The sequence below is a fragment of the Camelina sativa genome, chromosome 4, assembly GCF_000633955.1.
Source record: "Camelina sativa cultivar DH55 chromosome 4, Cs, whole genome shotgun sequence".
Taxonomy (NCBI): Eukaryota; Viridiplantae; Streptophyta; class Magnoliopsida; order Brassicales; family Brassicaceae; genus Camelina; species Camelina sativa.
Genome location: NC_025688.1, coordinates 548,758 through 567,319, shown reverse-complemented (window position 1 = coordinate 567,319; position 18,562 = coordinate 548,758). Strand labels below are relative to the sequence as shown.

General features: G+C 39.4%; 4 protein-coding genes across 5 annotated transcripts in view; 1 reads left to right on the top strand and 3 right to left on the bottom strand.

Moving 5' to 3' along the window:
* Positions 259-4,470, bottom strand: LOC104779460 (uncharacterized protein At1g04910-like). The gene is made up of 10 exons (XM_010503826.2): positions 3,774-4,470; positions 3,183-3,252; positions 2,883-2,950; positions 2,681-2,769; positions 2,383-2,580; positions 1,996-2,200; positions 1,712-1,879; positions 1,376-1,543; positions 1,105-1,295; positions 259-925 (listed from the first exon to the last, which is right to left on the bottom strand). Exons 1-10 carry the CDS (start codon positions 4,152-4,154, stop codon positions 757-759), a joined length of 1,707 nt encoding a protein of 568 aa, XP_010502128.1. The 5' UTR covers positions 4,155-4,470; the 3' UTR covers positions 259-756.
* Positions 4,515-8,261, bottom strand: LOC104783422. Its single transcript, XM_010508582.1, has one exon. The coding sequence runs from the start codon at positions 8,259-8,261 to the stop codon at positions 4,515-4,517; it is 3,747 nt and encodes a 1,248-aa protein (XP_010506884.1).
* Positions 13,282-15,692, top strand: LOC104779459 (SEC12-like protein 2). Of its 2 annotated transcripts, none has more exons than XM_010503825.2 (10): positions 13,282-13,600; positions 13,674-13,768; positions 13,959-14,109; positions 14,192-14,283; positions 14,391-14,487; positions 14,587-14,662; positions 14,756-14,876; positions 14,964-15,080; positions 15,204-15,271; positions 15,363-15,692. In XM_010503825.2, exons 1-10 carry the CDS (start codon positions 13,331-13,333, stop codon positions 15,452-15,454), a joined length of 1,179 nt encoding a protein of 392 aa, XP_010502127.1. In that variant the 5' UTR covers positions 13,282-13,330; the 3' UTR covers positions 15,455-15,692. The 2 variants fall into 2 exon arrangements, with proteins under 2 accessions (XP_010502127.1, XP_010502126.1); XM_010503824.2 differs by having other exon boundaries at positions 15,204-15,283.
* LOC104783421 overlaps positions 15,832-18,562 on the bottom strand; it is a 7,513-nt gene continuing 4,782 nt past the window's right edge. The window contains exons 14-26 of the mRNA XM_019244015.1: positions 18,510-18,552; positions 18,262-18,419; positions 18,056-18,166; positions 17,893-17,961; positions 17,654-17,797; positions 17,355-17,429; positions 17,100-17,276; positions 16,916-17,001; positions 16,720-16,774; positions 16,500-16,625; positions 16,296-16,409; positions 16,080-16,199; positions 15,832-15,979 (exon numbers count right to left, since the gene is read on the bottom strand). Of these exons, the coding sequence (XP_019099560.1) occupies positions 15,914-15,979; positions 16,080-16,199; positions 16,296-16,409; positions 16,500-16,625; positions 16,720-16,774; positions 16,916-17,001; positions 17,100-17,276; positions 17,355-17,429; positions 17,654-17,797; positions 17,893-17,961; positions 18,056-18,166; positions 18,262-18,419; positions 18,510-18,552 (1,344 nt within the window). The 3' untranslated portion in view covers positions 15,832-15,913. The remainder of the gene's footprint in view (positions 15,980-16,079; positions 16,200-16,295; positions 16,410-16,499; positions 16,626-16,719; positions 16,775-16,915; positions 17,002-17,099; positions 17,277-17,354; positions 17,430-17,653; positions 17,798-17,892; positions 17,962-18,055; positions 18,167-18,261; positions 18,420-18,509; positions 18,553-18,562) is intronic.

Below are 18,562 nucleotides of genomic sequence, written 5' to 3'. Positions count from 1 at the left end.
AACAAGAGGAAAAGGAAGAGGAATAAGAAGACCCTTGGTGTTGGTTCTTTAGCAATTATCTGGCTGTACCAACATAATCACTTCTTTAGAACACGACTCATGGAGCACAAATTTTATATAAGAAAGAATCAAATCAATATTGAAAATAATTTTCTCAAAGAAACACAAGATTCACCTCCAAAGAATCATAAGAATATGATGAAATAAATTAAAACCCCTATTTCAAAGAATTAAAAAAAAAAAAGAAGAAGACACTGAGAGTCTCTCTAACCAAATCAATATACAAAACTTTTCGGGCAGCTTCGCCTGTCCTTTCTCTACATATCTCCTAACACAAAAGACTCTTCTTGACGCCTGCGTTTACAAAATGTACAAAACGCAAACGCTTCAACCCGAAAAACACCCCCCTAAAACCAAAACAAACAAAAAAAAAACCAAAATCCAAACGCTGTCCTATTTTCTTTGCTCAGCAGCAGCCAAGGGAATGAGTTATAACTTCAATTTCGTCTCTCCTGTTAGATACGTCAGCTTCAATGTGTTAAAAGTATCAAACAATGTTGTGGCTGTTACTCCTCCGCCAACCTTCCTGGAGATATATATAGACGACTCCGAGACCCCTCCATACGTTGTCTCCCTACAATTCTGGGCAGGCTGAGTCTCTTAGTCCTGTCTGATTTGAAAGAATTACAATTACAAGGAATGAACACACGGCCTTTAGTAGAGGATTCTGGAAGGCCTATAATCAATAGTGTGTTTTCAGGTGGCAGGGGATGGTCTGGAATCTGGGCTTGTTGTTTTGTTCCTACGGGACATGCAGTCAGGGCAAGGAAACGTGTAAATGGAGTCATTAGGTCGTTTTAGCTCAAACCCCTTTGAGTCACTATGAGACCTCATGTTTAGCATCTGACGTTTAAAACTCCGCCATCTTCGCCAAAAAAAGAAAACAAACAGAAACAGCGTTTCAGCAATAAGAGATGACACAGCAGCAACAAGGTCTCAGATTTGCAGATGAGTGCAAACACACAATGCTCAGGAGAAACATTGGTATTGTATGTGGAGCTTCAGTAGGGCTTACTGAAGATGTAGAGTAGAAGAAATAAGTACCCGATGTTGGGATTGTCAAAGAGGATTGCTAACTTTCGCTTGTCCGGTCTTATGGTCTTGGAATGTCCTCCAAACAAATATCTCCTATGACCCATGAGGAAATGAGGAAAGTTTCCACCTTGTGTGGTCACAAATACCTCACTGTGGAGACAGACCGTGTAATCTATTGCAGCCATTCTGGACGAGAAGTTCTAAACACAGTCTCAAGTCAGATATATTATTCATCACGAGATATATACTCCTCAGAACAAACACCAGGGAAGAAGCAAACCTTATATGGAGCAAGTTCCTCCTCTGATGCAAGCATCTCCTTAGTTTGTAAATTTGGGAACATCTCTAGTAGTGGGGCCATAGTTCTATTCGCATCATATATCTCACCAGATGCAAGGTAAATATATGTGCTTTTGTTGAACCCCATTCCTCTAAGCATTAAACCCACCTGAAGAGTTAATAAATAATGTATAAGCCAAACAGAACAAGTCACACTATTACTCGCAAGGGTTTGCGGAACTATTCTGATGGATGATTAACTAATGAGACATCCGAGACTGCATATATATTGTAGACAGTAGGAGCAGTGTCCAGAATCAAGCGAATAAATTCGTACCTCTAAAGGAGTTAAAGGGCATTTTCCGTTTTGCCTGATAGCACCAGGTCGTATAACACGGCCTGGTTTTGTGAACTTTCCTTTCCATCCTCGTTCTCTTGCTGCGATCATATCTTGTTTTTCTTGGTTCCCACCATCAAATATACAACAGGAGAAAGCTACCATGTCCTGCAATAGATTTAGTTTATTAAATCTCTCACCTCAGACACAAAGCTCACCATTCAAAAATTTACAGCCATGACAGTGGGGATTTTTTAGATCTCTCTCCTTTACATGGAACAAACCTCTTCGAAACGCAGATGTACAGAAACGTACTTTGCACCGTGGTTTGCACTTTGCTCTTTCATTCTCTTCACCAGAGTTTCTCCTAGGGTCAGTATGGGGTTCGAAAATCTCAGGGCTTCGTAATTAGCCAAACATCTAAGCCTCTGGACAGCTTGAGGAGCATCAAATGAAAGTCTATTTGCAAATGGGGATATTCGTATAATCCTGTGCCATGCAAAGATAACATTTCTTCAATGACAAGTACTAAACAGATCCAAAACATATCTTCCGATAAAAAAGGTAGTTTACTATATCCTGTTAGTAACAAAGCGTTTTTAATACCAACAATGCGTGATCAACTCTACCATATGAAAACAATATCTTCTAAATAGCAATTTGTAACTTACTTCTCCTCAAGTAGCTTCGGCAAGATCGAGTCTCGATAATATTGAATAGGTGACCATGCTTTAACTCTGAAGTTGTAGACATTTGTCATGTTATAGTCAAAACGCTCCATTAGATATTCAGGAATTGTATCAACCACCCGCACATCATTTGCTAAGGTATTGACAAAGAATTCTTCATCATAGATGTCCCCAAATTTACTGAAAGAAAACCCTCTGTCAGAAAGCAGTCTACAAGAGATGGCTTTGATTTAAACAAACAACGGCAAGACAAGATTTTCAGAAGAAAGCAATCTAAAACCTTGGATCTCTCCATATGCTGTGGTAGTGAAAGTTGGGAATTACTAGAGTTGCATTAAGATAGCCTGCCACAGCAACCGCATTGCATATCTAAGCATAACATGGTAGAAATAAGTCAATAGTTTTGATAAAAACAAGATCGCTAGAAATGATTGAGCTAAATGCATAGATTTCATGTATCATGAAAAGATCAGCAAACCCACCGATGTCCGCTGCTGATTCAAGCCTCCGTTCGCCTCGACATATATGAAACCATTTGACTCGGGCAAATCTACAATTGTAAACCAAAAAAAAGCAGATATCCAATTAATCAATTATGATATAAACAACAGGCTAAATCTGAGATCCTGGCAAAACTTTTCGGTGTTTACTCTCGTATATCAAACTCAACAGCCCAATTTAAATCCAGGTAGCGGCATTTGGACAAGAAATGCTTCATAAACATAGAAGCTTACTGCTTGTGAGAAGCATAAGTATGAAGAATTACAAAAGCAATGTAATACCTCCAGTGGACTTGTTCACGTACGGCTTCCATTCCCCACCTTTATAGGAATGTTTCCAAATGGTTGATATCTGAGAATGATTTACAATTCCAATGATGATAAATATAAAAAAGAATAGCAAAGCAACTATACTAAGATTGTCAACACATCACTCAAACCGGCGAAACAGAACCAATGTAGCAATCGTGATATATGGAGTTATCTATTCACCAAAATCTAATCTAACACTAGTTTCAAGGGTAAGGAAGATAACCAATACGTCCATATACTTATAAGTCAATAGAGAAACATGTTTATAAAAGTAAACTTAAGGAGAACCATCACCATTATCCAATCTTATGAGCTTGAATTCCTCTAGAGCAAGTTCAATCACGAAACCCTATCAGTCAATCACTAAATACGAAACACTAATTTAAGCTCAAGAGCAACGAGTCAATCTCATGTCGTGATCCAATGATTCAGAGCAAATTGCTAAGGAAGGATTCACTAAAAATCTAGAGATAGGAGGAGCTATGAAAAATTCAAAGGAAGAAGCAGAGAGAATCACAATGTATATGTAATAGATGGGAGCTGAAAGAGAAGAACACAGACCGCATCAGCGGTGGAATTATCGGCGTCCATCTCAGGGCGGAGCTTAGCGTAAACCTGGGGGCTTTTGTAAACGGATCCAGGGGGAGGTCGACGCTGGATGATCGGGACAACATCGAAGGAGACGGTTCCCATGTAAAGGAGCATACAAGAGATGTATATGAGAGGAGCGAACAGGAAAATTCCTTGACGACGGAGAAGAACCGATAAGAGGATCCAGGAGAGGCGATGGGCGAGGGTACGACTTGGCTGAACCGTAGGAAATCTAGTACCGGCAGCGGCGGCTTTAGAACGGCCGTGACGGTAACGAGGAGAACGGCGAGGAGACGCCGGAGGAGACGGAGTAGTGTGGCCGCTTCCAGGCAGCCGATTCTTGGCTAGCATTTGAGAAACAAAATCGACAGATCTCAATCCCTCGTATCTTTCGTCAACGCCTTTTTTACATCATCATCATTAGTCCCTCATATCTCCGGCGGCGGCGGGAGGTCGTGAAACGCAGCGAGGCGGCGATGTAAATCCCCACGGCGGAGACGGTGGTTGTGAGATGAGAGAGAGATTTAAACGCCGGGAAGCGAGAGAGAGAGTGTATCTAAAGGGGAGCTTTTTTTTTTGTGTTCCTGTTGAGCGGTGGAGGAGACGAAGCGTGATCAGTCACATGCCCACCATTACCCTTTTCTTCTCTCTTCCTTTGCCTTTTAGTTTTTCTCTCTGTCTTTTTTTTTTTTTTGACAACAATAGATTAGCTCAAACGAGCCAATGCGTAGGGAACTTGTTTACATACAGAACACTTTGCGGAGAAGTGCGCGCATAGCGTGCAAGAAGATCCGCTTTTGAATTTGCATCTCTGGAAATATAAGATAAGGAAAAGGAAGAGAACTCCTCCCTGTCCGTCCTTATGTCATGTAGGTAAGTCGAGAAAGCCGGCCAGTCGTGCGGTGAAGACACCATCTTCACCAAGTCAGCGCAGTCCGAGTAGAAAGCCACATCACAGTAATCGTGTCCGATCATGCAGCGCATTGCCCAAATGAAAGCTTCCACTTCAGCGTGTAAGGGGGAAAGACTTTGCCGGAAATTAGTAGCACCCCTTCCTGGCCTTGGGTCATGGGGCTGGATACAGAACCACCCTGCTCCTGCGAACCGATCATTGGATTTCCAAGAACCATCCACAAAACATCGGTAACCTGTAAAGAACAAAGGTAGAGAGCCGTTGGGCCGCTGTGGGCGGGATTCGGCTACCGTAGGTTGGTCAGAGTTAACCCCATCTTCACCTCCCTCCTGAGCCTTATGCCAGGATACAGCCTCACCTTCAGCTATCCGGACCGTTTCCTCTGGGCGTTCTGTAATATTTTCGAAAACCTTTGCATTACGCGCCTTCCATAAATACCACAAAATCCACGGGAAAGCGGACACATGAGAGCCCGGGCTATTGGGGTCCAATAAATGATCCATATTTGCAAAAACTGACTCCACCGGAAAACACTGTGAACCGACCGGTACCTGGGATAATGCCCACACCTGACGTGCCGGGGGGCAAAGGAACAAGACATGATTTACTGTCTCCTCCTCTGCACCACAACGTGAGCAGGACAAATCACATGAAATGCCACGTTTCCGCAAATTTCGTGAAACCGGGATACACCCTGACAAAACCTGCCACATAAAATGGTGCAGTTTTGGTGGGCAACGCACCTTCCAAACACTAGCCAGAAGAGAAGTAATCTCTGGTCCGACCCCAACCGCCTTAAAAGGCCCTGTTTTCGTCAAACGGGCCACATGATAGCCAGACTTAACAGTATACCTCCCATTTTTCGTAAAATGCCAACCAAGAGTATCATCCTTGGGGCAGCTTCCTAAGGGCAGTGCACCTATCAATGCAACATCGCCAGGATCAAAGTGGTCCGAGAGCACATCCATCCGCCATGAACGTGTCCGAGAATCAATCAAGTGTGAGATTTTAAGAGAAGGGTCCTTAAAAGGGCCCTTACTAAGAGCTGGTCTCGGGGATTGAGCTGGTATCCAGGGGTCAGTCCATATTGAAATGGACTCGCCCGAACCAACACGTTTAATAAGCCCTTTTTGTACCAGAGAGCGAGCTGAAATTATACTCCTCCACCCGTAGGAAGGAGAGTAGGAACGAATCGGTTCCATGGGATCCGAGTTCCGATAGTACCGACCCTTAAGAATCCTGGCAAACAAAGAATCCGGATATTCAATAAGCCTCCATAATTGTTTTGCCAGCAAAGCCGAATTAAAATCATCGACATTCCGAAACCCTAAGCCGCCCTGTTGCTTACTACAACAAAGCTTCTCCCAGGCAAGCCAGTGCATACCACCCGTCCTTCCATCCGAACTCCACCAAAAATTTGCCACCGCACTGGACAATTTGGATGTGATCGTCTTCGGTAGCCGAAAGCAAGACATCACAAACGTCGGTACCGCAGTAGCAATCGATTTGATCATAACCTCCTTCCCTCCTTTAGAGAGCAGTCTCGCCGACCAACCCGTCGTTCGACCCTGCAATCGTTCCCGGACAAACGAAAACACTTTTGTTTTCGACCCCCCTAAACTCTCGGGCAGCCCCAAGTACGATCCCATACCACCCTGAGCTGTGATCCCTAGAACCCCTTGAATCTCCAGTTTTGTCTGTTCCGCAACCGTGTGACCAAACTGGATGGAGGATTTCGCAAAATTAATTTGCTGACCCGAGGCGGCCTCATAATTCCGTAAAATCCTCAAGATGGCCTCACATTGGTCCTTGGCGACCTTACAGAAAAAAAGACTGTCATCCGCAAATAAGAGATGGGTGATTGGGGGGCATTTGTTGGCCACCTTAATCCCTGTAATTAATTTTTCTGCTTCCGCCTTCCGAATGTTGGCAATTAAAACCTCTGTGCATAAAATAAATAAATAAGGAGATAAAGGATCTCCTTGTCGTAATCCCCTTTCCGGAATAATCAGACCATTCGGTTGACCATTCAGAAGAACTTTGTACTCCACCGAACTAACACAAAACATAATCCATCTAATCCATTTCTCATCAAACCCCATCTTGTGAAGTAATTTGTCAATAAACTCCCATTCCACCCTGTCATATGCCTTGCTCATATCTGTCTTAATAGCCATAAATTTCCCTTTACAAGACGGATTAGTCCGTAAGCCGTGAAACATCTCCTGAGCAATCAGGATGTTATCCGAAATGAGCCTTCCCGGGACGAAAGCTGATTGTGTTTCTGAAATAAGGTCCGGTAAAAGCTTCTTTAGCCGTTGACACATGATCTTAGAAATAATCTTATATCCCACGTTACACAAACTAATTGGACGCAGCTCCGTCATCCGAGTCGGCTTAGCCACCTTCGGAATGAGACAGATATGCGTAGTATTCAAACCTCTATCAAAAACCCCCTCCTCGAAAAAACCATTAACTAGTGAGACAAGGTCTCCTTTAACAATCTGCCACGCTTTTTGGTAAAACAAAGCGGTCATCCCATCTGGACCCGGAGCCTTATCCGGATGCATCATAAATAAAGCCGCGCGGACCTCTGATTCTGTGACCCGGGCTGTTAACTGAGCATTGGCCTCAGCTGTAATCACTGGGTGTACCTCACGTAAGACCTCATCAAAATTTGTCGGATGTAATGTTGTAAACAGATCAGCAAAATACGATACTGCAATATTGCAGATGTCCTCATCCTCCGTAGACCAAATCTCATTTTTATCATAAAGACCAATGATCCGATTGCGGGCCCGTCTTTGCTTGGTCAGAGCGTGAAAGTACTTTGAATTTTGGTCGCCCATCTGCATCCATTTATTGCGACTCTTCAAATACCAATACACCTCCTCATCCTTATAGGCTTCCCACAGTCTAGCATTTAAATCAGCGATAACCGAAAGTGGAGTTGCATCGTCAGCCTGCGCGACAGACAACTGGCACTTTAGATCCTCAATTGTTTCCCTACCAAAAGGAACGTGGTCCTTACGCCACCTAGAAATAGCCCGTCTACAAATTACAATTTTATCTAAAAAATTGGGTGAGCTCTGAGGAGTCCCCCCAACCCATCCTGCCTCGATTGCCTCCATCAACCCTTCCTTCCCAATCCACCGTGGGTCAAACATAAAACGTCTTTTTCCCCGTGGCCTTTTTGCCCCTATATTGACCACAACGGGCTTATGATCAGAGGCAATCATAGGTAAATACTCGAGTACCGTATCTGGAAATAGATCATGCCAATCTTCATTGCCGAGGGCTCTATCCAACCGACACCGGATTGGCTTTTTATCCCGCCAACCTCGCCAAGATAAGCAATCTCCTAGGAATGGAAATTCCAGAAAACCACAATCTTGGATCATTCCATTGAAAGGAAGAAATGAAGACGGATGCCGTAATTTGCCTCCTCGTTTCTCATGATTACCAGTTAATTCATTGAAATCACCAACAGTAAACCATGGAGAGGACCGAGACACACCAATACGCAATAACCGCTCCCACACCATGTCACGGTTCTTCGGGACTGGATCACCATAAACGAACGTTAAATAAATGACCCGTCCTTTATAAACCGCTTCAATGTCGATTAACCGATTAGACTCAAATAAAATTGTAACATTAAAATCCGCTTGACTGTAAAAAAGTGCCAAGCCCCCACTTGAACCAATAGGTTCCACTGTGGTTAAATCTGTGTAGCCAAAATGCGGTTTTCTCTCTGTCTTTCTTTGTTTTTTTTTTATACTATATTTTTCCCTTTGTGTTAGATTTCAAATTTTAATTTAATACTATTATGAAACGATATATATATATTCTGGATCAAGTGATTTAGCTTAATCTCCATTTTTTTTAATTAGAAAAATAATACTACTAGAAAAGTAGAAAGTCTAACTACATTTTTTTGAGTACCTGCACTAATTAATTAATTAGTATATAGGATGTTTGTGACTTGTTTGTTTTACGTTTTGATTTTATTCGTATAAAGATATGGAAAATATCCAACAAGAGAAACTCAACATTTTCTTTTGTCATGTTTTGGAAGAAACATTATATATTCAGAAATATATATATTTTGTATATCTTCTCGTTACAGTTAAACTAATCTACAATTGTGAATTATCTATTTCTATTACAAAATAAATAGAAATCAACCATTAAATGTCTACAATCAATCATATTGCAGGATATATTTTTACATCAATATTTTCTGAATTTGATAGATATAATTTATTAATCGTTGAAAACAACCCGTATATTAGAAATATTTCAACTGTAAAAGAAAAAAAAAACACCCATCTTTATCATCTACGTGTTATTCGAATAATAATATATAGTTGTATTTGAAACATCATCAATTAATATATGATGACAATTTACAAGTATAAAAATAAACAACTCTCAGAAGACAAAGCCAACACGACAAGCAATGTTGATTCCATGCTCTCTATTTATAGCTAATCTTGAAACGGCACGTGCTTTGGTAAGGAATTAGGGTGTAATTATTTTTGATGACAACATTATAATTTTCCAAAGCATGATTGCTTCCTAACACAATGCAATCACATTTTTTGGAACAATATTTTTTCTATAAGTATTTTAAATGTTGACTTGTGAGTCTCATATAAGATTTAGATCTCCACTTGTGGATGACACCATCCGACCCCCACGTAACTATACCAAAAAACATATTTAAATAAAGCTTACTCTGTAGTTATGTGGGAATTTGTTGTTAAGTTTGTGACTTATACATGTGTAAATAAATTAATTAAAAGTAAAAAAAAAATGAATGCTGGTTGTTTTGGAAATACATAGGGGAGTTCATTATAATCATGTGAGTTTTACTAGAAATTAGCTTAGGCTGTGGCTGTGTTGCATGTGCAACTGAGATGGCGAGAGACAGAGAGAGAGAGTGGTTGGCAACAGCGACGACATTATTTATTTTTACCACAAAAAAAAAAGAAAAGATTCCCAAATTTAGCAAGATACTATATATGCCATTTTTCTTTAGGTTTTAGGTGACATTTTTTGTTTTTTTCAATTGAGTAATATTATGACACTTGCAAGTTGCAAATAAAACTCTCTGTGTTTTGTAAATTTTATTCGTAGTTATTACAAACGATTCGACGATGATGTTTTCGACATCTTACACTATCAGTTAAATCATGTCATCAGTTTTGTTTTCAAACAGATTCTTTGGAATCAGCCGTGTAGTAGAGCTTTTTTAGCTATGTTTTATATGAATTATACGCACAAAATACAAAAATAAATGACAAGACAAGGATTAGACATTAAGATAAAGACAGTTATAAATACCAAAATCCAACGAGGGGAAATGATGAGAAACAACAAAAGTTTTCAATCAAAGTTAATTAGTCGATGGGTAAAATTATTCTTCCCCTGAACACAAAAACTAACGCCACCAATAAACCCACTAGCTGAGACTCTCAAAGACTATGCTTATTTTAGCATTTTCTTCACACTACTCGTCGTGTGCAATGTACTGAACTGAACTGAGGATGTCTTTGTCCCGGAACAGATGATATATACTTAAGTCCATCATACATCATCACCACACGAATTTATTTACAGAACTTTCTGCAAAAGAATGCGATTGAATGAACGTTGGGATCAAATGTTTCATTTGGTTCCGATTGTTTGGAATTATAAGGTTTCAGTGCAACTGTGCAAGATAATTGGCTAATTAAGTTTGATTCACGCTTCTAAGGTTTTTTTTTTTTTTTTTTTTTTTTTTTTTTTNTTAATCAAACCTTCAAACGAAGGAAGAGAAACAAAAATATGATACAAGGCCGGAGGACACATGTAAGTCCCCGGATATTTAGCCGGCGGAAACGAATATTCCCCGGAGCTAAAGCACAACCCAAAATTACAACAACATAAGCCAATTAAAGGCACAAAACCACAATCAACCAAACGAAACCCAAAAATGAATCCCTAGTTATTTCCTTTGAGAAGCATCTGAGAACACAAGCACTTCTTTTCCGAGAACTGAATTTTGTTGATAATGACGGAAATCACCGAAAACTCTGAACTACTCGTCTTCTCTTGTTAATTAAATAGACTTAAGCAATTTAAACATCTACTTGGAAACCCAGCTTGATGGGGCTTCAAAGATGAAGCTTTGGAACCATCAAATACATGTTGACACCGGTAAAGTCGATAATTCACTCGGCGGAGGACCGAACATGCAAAAGTAGACCTTTCAGATCTTGATCCAAATCTGATTGTGAATTCTTGTTGACGGAAGCCTGAAGGAGCTGCCTAACCGCATCATCACCCATCACGCCTAAGAGGTAGGGATCAAGGTTGATTTCGAGAGTCGGTGGCTTAGGCACATCATTGAACACCACGACATAAACTTTATTCGGTCATGAACAACCGAGATGTAATCGGAGAAATCTGATCTGGGAGATACTTAAAGCTATTCAAATTCCTCAGCAATGCAGCTATAAAATCCCTAAACTACACTAGTACTCAATCCAATAGCTCCTTTAGATATCTTCTGAAATCAAACCCCAAATTTTGGGTCCCAAAACTAAACCAAAGACACAACGTAATTGCAGGAGATTCATAGTCATGCAACAATCCATTCGATAAATTCTGGATTAGGTTTGGACTCATCGATTAGCCGTACCACAGTCGATATGATGATGATAAAACATCTGATAGCCTTAGATACCGATTCGATCTTGTCCGATTGTCGATCTCAGTTTTCGCTTTTCAGAGACTTTCGGGAGAGAGAGAAGAAGAAGAAAAAAATCGGAATAATTTTTTTTTATGTATTAAACCTTCTTCCAACAAGACGGTGACACGTTTTAATAAGAGACATCTCTTATTGATCCGAAATTAGAGCTGCCTCTTATTCTTTTCTCTATTTTTGATTTATTTTTCATCTAATTTTCACATAACAACAGGGAAGACGAGCTATTTCCCCCTAAAAACTATCATATCTAGTTAGATAGAACCCGAACTTTAACCTCAATCTAGATATCCTCGAAAAGAAAATTTGATTTCTATTTCTCCCTAAAAAAACAGTTCTACACTTATATCTCCCCGATTTAAAAGTTTGAAATCTAATTACACCCAGTCCTGGGTTTCTACTGGTTTACTCTTTACTTAACCGTCTAATAAAGAACCTAAACCCAATTAGACCAAACCAAACCTCTATTTGACCGACTATATTTTTTTATATATTATATTGCCTTCTTTTTTTTATTTGTCGACATCGTCTTCACTGTTTTTTTTTCACACACTATTTAATTTTTGATATTCCGATCGTGCTCATGGACGGGAACCGAGTTGACTCAGTTGGAAAGGTGGGAGGATTGGTGAAGATGATAAAGAAGGAGCCGAGTGGGAACCGAGTGATGAGATCCCATCATCACAATTCGCGATCTGAAATGAAACCTTCATTCAAAGCCAATAACGGCCACCAATAGGAGGTATAAAGGATTTATTCCTTCCATAGAAGGAATCAAACACTTGGCGTTTGTCTCCTCTTAATCGAAAGAGATTTACTCACTGCAAAAGGAGAAACAAAACAAACAAACTAACAAAAAACAAAAGCCAAATCAGCTAAAAGAAACTCGCACAAAGACGAGAGAAAACGATCTCCGGGATGACTTTTTATCAGAAATAAATGGGTTTTTAAAAGGTTTTTTTGTCTGATATTTTAGTTTTTTTTTTTTTTTTTGCCGGCTGATATTTTAGTTCTTCATAAAAAAAAATTGGAAATCAAACATTAGTTTTCTTGCTATAATCTTCACCACCAAATAAATATCATTTCAAAGAAGGAAGAAAAATAGAATAAAAGAGAGAATCGATCAGTGAAGTCAAACACCAATCCATATCTGATTTTTGAATTAGAGACGGCGGAGAAGATAATACTCCGATGGGATTCAACCATGAGATCTGAAAATTTTAAATTCCTGGGAAAAAAAATTCAGCAAAGGGAAATCAAATCTCCGAAACTCCAAATTGTCTGAGAATAAGATCCATTCGATTTTCATTAAAGCTTCAATTACTAAGATAAGCTATGGAGATTTGGCGATTGGTGAAGGAGAACGAACCATTTTTTTTTTATCAGATAATATTTTTTTTAATGGTTTATAGTTAAAAGAATGTTGGGTCCGGTTTTAATTGGTCTAATTTTGAGTGTATGTGGGTTGATCTTGGGTTCACAATCTAAACCAATGTAATTTTGGTTTGGGAAGATATAAGTGTAGAACTATTTATTTAGGGAGAAATAGAAATCGAACTTTCTTTTCGAGGATATCTAGATCGGGATTAAAGTTCGGATTCTATCTACCTAGATATGATCGTTTTCAGGGGAAAATAGCTCGTTTTCCCCATAACAATTCTAAATCTCCCCGTTGGAGAAGCTCTAAGGTCTTGTTAGGGGTTTTTTAAGATTGATTTATTTGGGAATTTCTTTGTATATTTTGTTGGGTCAATAATGGACCTGGACTTTAGCCCATTAAGTTTTGTAAAATGATCTCTCTTTGGTACTTTGGGGACGAATCGATGGAGGAGTAACTTGAGCTCGGCGCGGAGAAGGAGAATGGCGAATCAAAGCACAGAGACGAATCAACCGTCGAATATGCAGACTTACGGTGTACCGATTTACGCCGCCGATTGGATCCCGGAGGTTGCTGTTAGATCTAAAATCATTATGGATCAGGAGAATTCCGAAGAAGAAGATGAGTCTTCGTCGTCGTCTCGGAGCTGCATCGTTTTGTCCGGCGGAGGCGGAGAGGGACGAAGCGGAATCCCGAATGTTATCTTAATCTGTCGTGTTGATCTCGACACCAACTCTCTCTCAGAACAACCTGTAAGTGCATGTGCTAGGATCTCTAGTTACTTTTGTTTAGATCCGTTACTTAAAACGAATGATCCAATTTCAGCTGGGTAGGCTTGTTCTTGGCACTGATCTACCTTACCGGATGGCTGTTCATCCAAGCGAAGGTGGTCTTATCTGTGCATTGCCAAGCAGTTGCAGGTGAGTTCTCTCATTCGATTTCACGACTCATCAGCTTCGTGATTTGTAGGTTTTTGCTATTAGAAATGAGGCTTTATGTTTTAGTTTGAGTTTTCTGTATATAAGTATAGATAAATCATGTCTGGTTTGGAGTAGAGAGAAAGTTCAAGGGGTGTGGTTATATAACTAGTGCTGTTCTCTTGATACACAGACTGTTTGGTTGGGATAACATTATGAGCCCACGAGAGGATAATCAGGCTGGTGAAGAGTCTGAGGAAGTGATTCAAGAGTTAAACGATGTTGGACAACAGTTGGCTCTGACGTTTAATCCGGAGGGATCTGTCCTCGCTGCTGGTGCGGAGGTAACGATTCAATCTCTTTTAAAATAACAGAGAAAGAAGGTTTAGTGGTGGTTCTTATGCATTTTGTTTTGATGCAGTACAGGATGGGACTTTGAGGGTTTTTGAATGGCCCAGCATGAATTCGTTACTTAATGAGTCTCAGGCACATTCATCAGTCAAAAGCTTAACTTTCAGGTCTGCTTTCTCCTTTCATATAAGGAAACATTTTGTTATCTGGGAAGGGGATTATCTTTGATCAGTGATTGTCAGATATCCTGATAGTGAATATTTTTCGTTTACAGCGAAAATGGTAAATTTCTTGTATCTCTTGGAGGTCCACTTTGTCGGGTTTGGGAAGTGAATGCTTCAACTGCTGTTGCCAGTCTATCAAAAGACAAGGTCAGTTGGGTTTTGCTTTTAGTATCTTTTTTAACTTTATATACACACAATTCCAACATTATTGTCGTGGATCTGATGAGTTGAAATACTGAAACGCAGGATGAGATGTTTGCCTCCTGTAGATTTTCTGTAGACAGTGCAGGCAATGAAGTTCTTTACGTTGCTGCAAATACTGGTAAACTTATATTCTGACAGTGCAAGAACATAGAACTTTAAATTCTACTTTTCTGTGGCTGCTAACAACAGAGGATTGATTTGTTTTCCGTAGAACGTGGTGGGAGTATTATAACATGGGATACAAAATCATGGAAACGAAAAGAGTCAAAGCCTATAAAAAAAAACTCTATATCAGCCTTTAATGTCTCACTTGATGGGAAGCTGCTTGCGATGTAAGTTTAGCTTTCTTCTCACTTTTAGAACCGACAGATAAGAAGTATTACTATTTTTTGGTAAGCATGATTCTTTCTTAATTGCAGAGGAACCCTTGAAGGAGATGTTTTGATACTTGATTCGACGAGAAAGCAAACTATCCAAATTGTCAAGAAAGCGCATCTCGGTTTGGTCACAGCACTGACTTTCTCCCCTGATTCAAGGTTTTTGCTGTACTCATTAGGGCTCAAGTGTTTACCCAAGAACTATCGATTCAATGATTACAAAACAAGCAAAAACATAAGAAAAAAAATTCTGAAGTTTGAATTTTGGGTTTGGTTTTGCAGGTGCTTAGTGTCGGTATCTTTTGACTCAAGGGCAAGGTTAACCGTTATTGTAAAAAAGAATGAAAAACGTGCGTATTACGGTATCTCCTTTTAACTCTCCGTTTTAACAATATGGTTTCCGATCAGAAACCTAACTGGTTTTTGATGATGAAATTGCAGCTGGAACAAGGTGGTGGATACTGGCAATATTGTTTGTGATTCTATACGTTGTTGCATATTATTTTTTGAAGGCAAAGGGGATCATACCTTAAAGAGGCCTTTCGAGTGAACCTTCCAGTGAACGACCCCGGAAGACGATACATCGGAGGGGATTGTAACCAACATATCTATCTCTTTGAGTTAGGCTTTTTTCGTTTGTGCTTTGACAATGTCTCAGGGATTCTTTAATTTTTACCGCATGCTTTTATATCATAAAAATGTAAACTAATACTGATACAGTAAACATAGTGAAAGTACAATATTGTGGACTAATAAGACCCTTTTGGCTTACTTGTGAGTTTTTTTTTAATACTAAACAATGATAGTTACAATGTCTGGGGGACTCGGTAAACAAAAAGAGAAACAAAAAGAAGACGCTTTTGGGTATACTTACAGTATATTGGATATTCCCACAGGTTAGCATCGACCCTTTTTTTTCTGTGATTAGATTATTTTTGGTAAAAGCAAATAAGTAAAAGAAGAAAGGAAAATTACCAGAGAAAGAATTTTTATTAGTGGCGCTTCCTTTGGTAGAGAGAGTAACCAACGAGCGCAGACATCAAAAATGTCCATAGAACCTGTTTCCACCATATTTGTTACTTTTTATCATCATATAATGTAAACAGGAAGAAAGTAAAGATGTGACTGGTGTTTTAACACGATGATCTTAAACGATACCGTATTGATGGTGTGCCAACGTTCGAGTCGTTTAATTCTTGACTGCATATCTTCCAAAACGTTGTCTATGGAAGAACCATCTCTTCTTGGTGATGATTCCGAGACACTGTTGCTACTTCCCTTTTTTGATGTAAAACCATTAAAAGGCAATGAGAACCATTTGAGAGACATCGAAACTTGGAATGAGAGAAGAGGATTGAGGAGACTTTTGATTACATGTGATTGTATGAATTCCACAAGTTCTTGCAACCGTGCTGCTTGCTGTGTATGGATTCCACTTGAACTTCTCTGCACTGGTGGCAGTCTTTCCAACACTATTTGAAGGTAACTCTTCATTCACGAAAACACAAAACCGACTAAGATTGGTTGTGTATCATACGCAAGTGAAGATCAAGAACGAAAGGTTTTTCGAAATGGAACCTTTGTTGTGTATGAACCATCCAGTTTGAGAGCTGAACCAGCAGCTGTCACAGCTTCTTTGTTTGCCCCTTTGATCTGTATGTAAGGACTTGGCACATCTTGGAGATGGTCAACCTCAATAAGAATCTTCAAAGCCCATAAAAAAAAAATAGATACGAAATCGGTTTCCAATCTCAAGAAGCTTGTTTTGCATATTCAACTAAGAGCAATGCAAATTCACCTTTCCGTCTTGGTAAATGAAGGCAGATGCTTCGATATACGCCACTGCTTGATACCTGAAACCAGAATGGAGAATATATATATACAGTATTAGCATCTGATGAAATCTGATTGGATGAAAACTGTTTACTACTGCAAAAGCAGAAAACTATTGAGGATGACTAAAGAGAGAATAACTTATTTGATTTCTTGCTCACCCGAGATTAAGAAGACCTGCCACAGTACTTACGCTAATGTCGAAATCTACTTTGGGCTGGATGATGAAGTTCCCTTCCCTAATTGGCTGTGACATGTGAAAAGATTCATGAGACATTAGAAAAAGAACTGATGAGTTCAACAATTAACAAAGCATTTATGAATTTACAGATATGAATATCAGACCTCACGTATAAGCACTGCAAACCTGCCCTCGCAGATTCTTACGCGTATGCAGTCACTATCTGACAACTGACCATTGGCAGGAAGCCCAGATAGCCTGAGATATATATCGATAAAATTCTGAACGGAACTGCAGAATTTTGTCGAATCAAGGATGCTGAGAATATCCTGATATGGAACCTTATTAACCACATGACGAGTCGTGAGTGTTTCTGTAAATTATGAGAGCTCAGAATGTGTTTATATTTTAATCCTTACTTGTTTATTGCTCTTCAAAACAAACAAAGAGCTCTCGGGAGAGAGAACTGGATCAAAATCATTCCGAATCTTAACCTGTATTATTGAGAAAACTATTAGTAACGGACACAAAGATCATATACTTGAAATCCTGTCTTGAGTACATTTTTTTAGAATTGGGATTGATTTATGTTTTTTAAAAGCTAATAATAATCCCAAAAGAGTAGGCCAACACCCAACAGTAACACATTGAAGGAAAATTTGTAGAGAACGATACTAGTAGGTGAATTCTAGAGTCTAAGGTAGTCAGGTGTACTCACGTGTGCATGAACTAGATGTGGCTCGATGTGTTGCTGGAACATTGGAAATACGGTCATCATTATCTCATTCTGAGACATGAAACACCCAACTCGACTTTTATCCCTCTGGACTCTAGAGATAAGATGTGAATGAACACCTCCCACCTGGTTTATGAAGAGAAACAAAAATCAATATGTTCTTGATAATAAAAGAATTATAAATGGAAGAAAAGGAACAGTGAAGCAGAAAAGTATCTTACAACAGCAACCCAAAGGTCTAAAGATTGTCTGATTTCTGGATGCAATGCATAGACCCCCTCGAAGATGATCTGAAAAACGATGTGATATTGAAAAATCATCAACTACGCTAGGAAAACAACAAAGACAATCACCATATTATATGTAAGGACTATGATCACTAACCACACCACACTCTTCAGGAACTTCTAGTTCCTTAAAGCCACATCTGGTGCCAGTCTCCATGTCAAATACAGGCAGTTTGGTTCTTCTACTATTCGTTATGTCCGCGATGTTCTGCAAGTGAAGTATAAAGAGATTTCAATTCTAATAAAACTAACCCAAAGGATGACAGATTACCATATCCTTTACGTTCAAAAGCCAAGCGTTACCTTTGAGAGCAACGGCAAATCAAGGGAACTGAAGTCGTCATGCTTGAAATCTTTGATTTGTTCGGACTTGAAGTAACTTTCAAGGGAAACCACTTCACAGCCAACTATATTTGCCATTTTATGAGCCAAGCTAGTCTTACCAGACCCACTAGGACCACCTACAGTGAAATCAGGGTGACAATATAAGGAATAGGAAATAGCTTTTAGGCTAAACAAAAATGACACAAACAGCGAACAAGCAATATTACCTATTCCAACAATAACAGGGGGTCCCTTATTCTCCAGCAATGCCTGATGATTA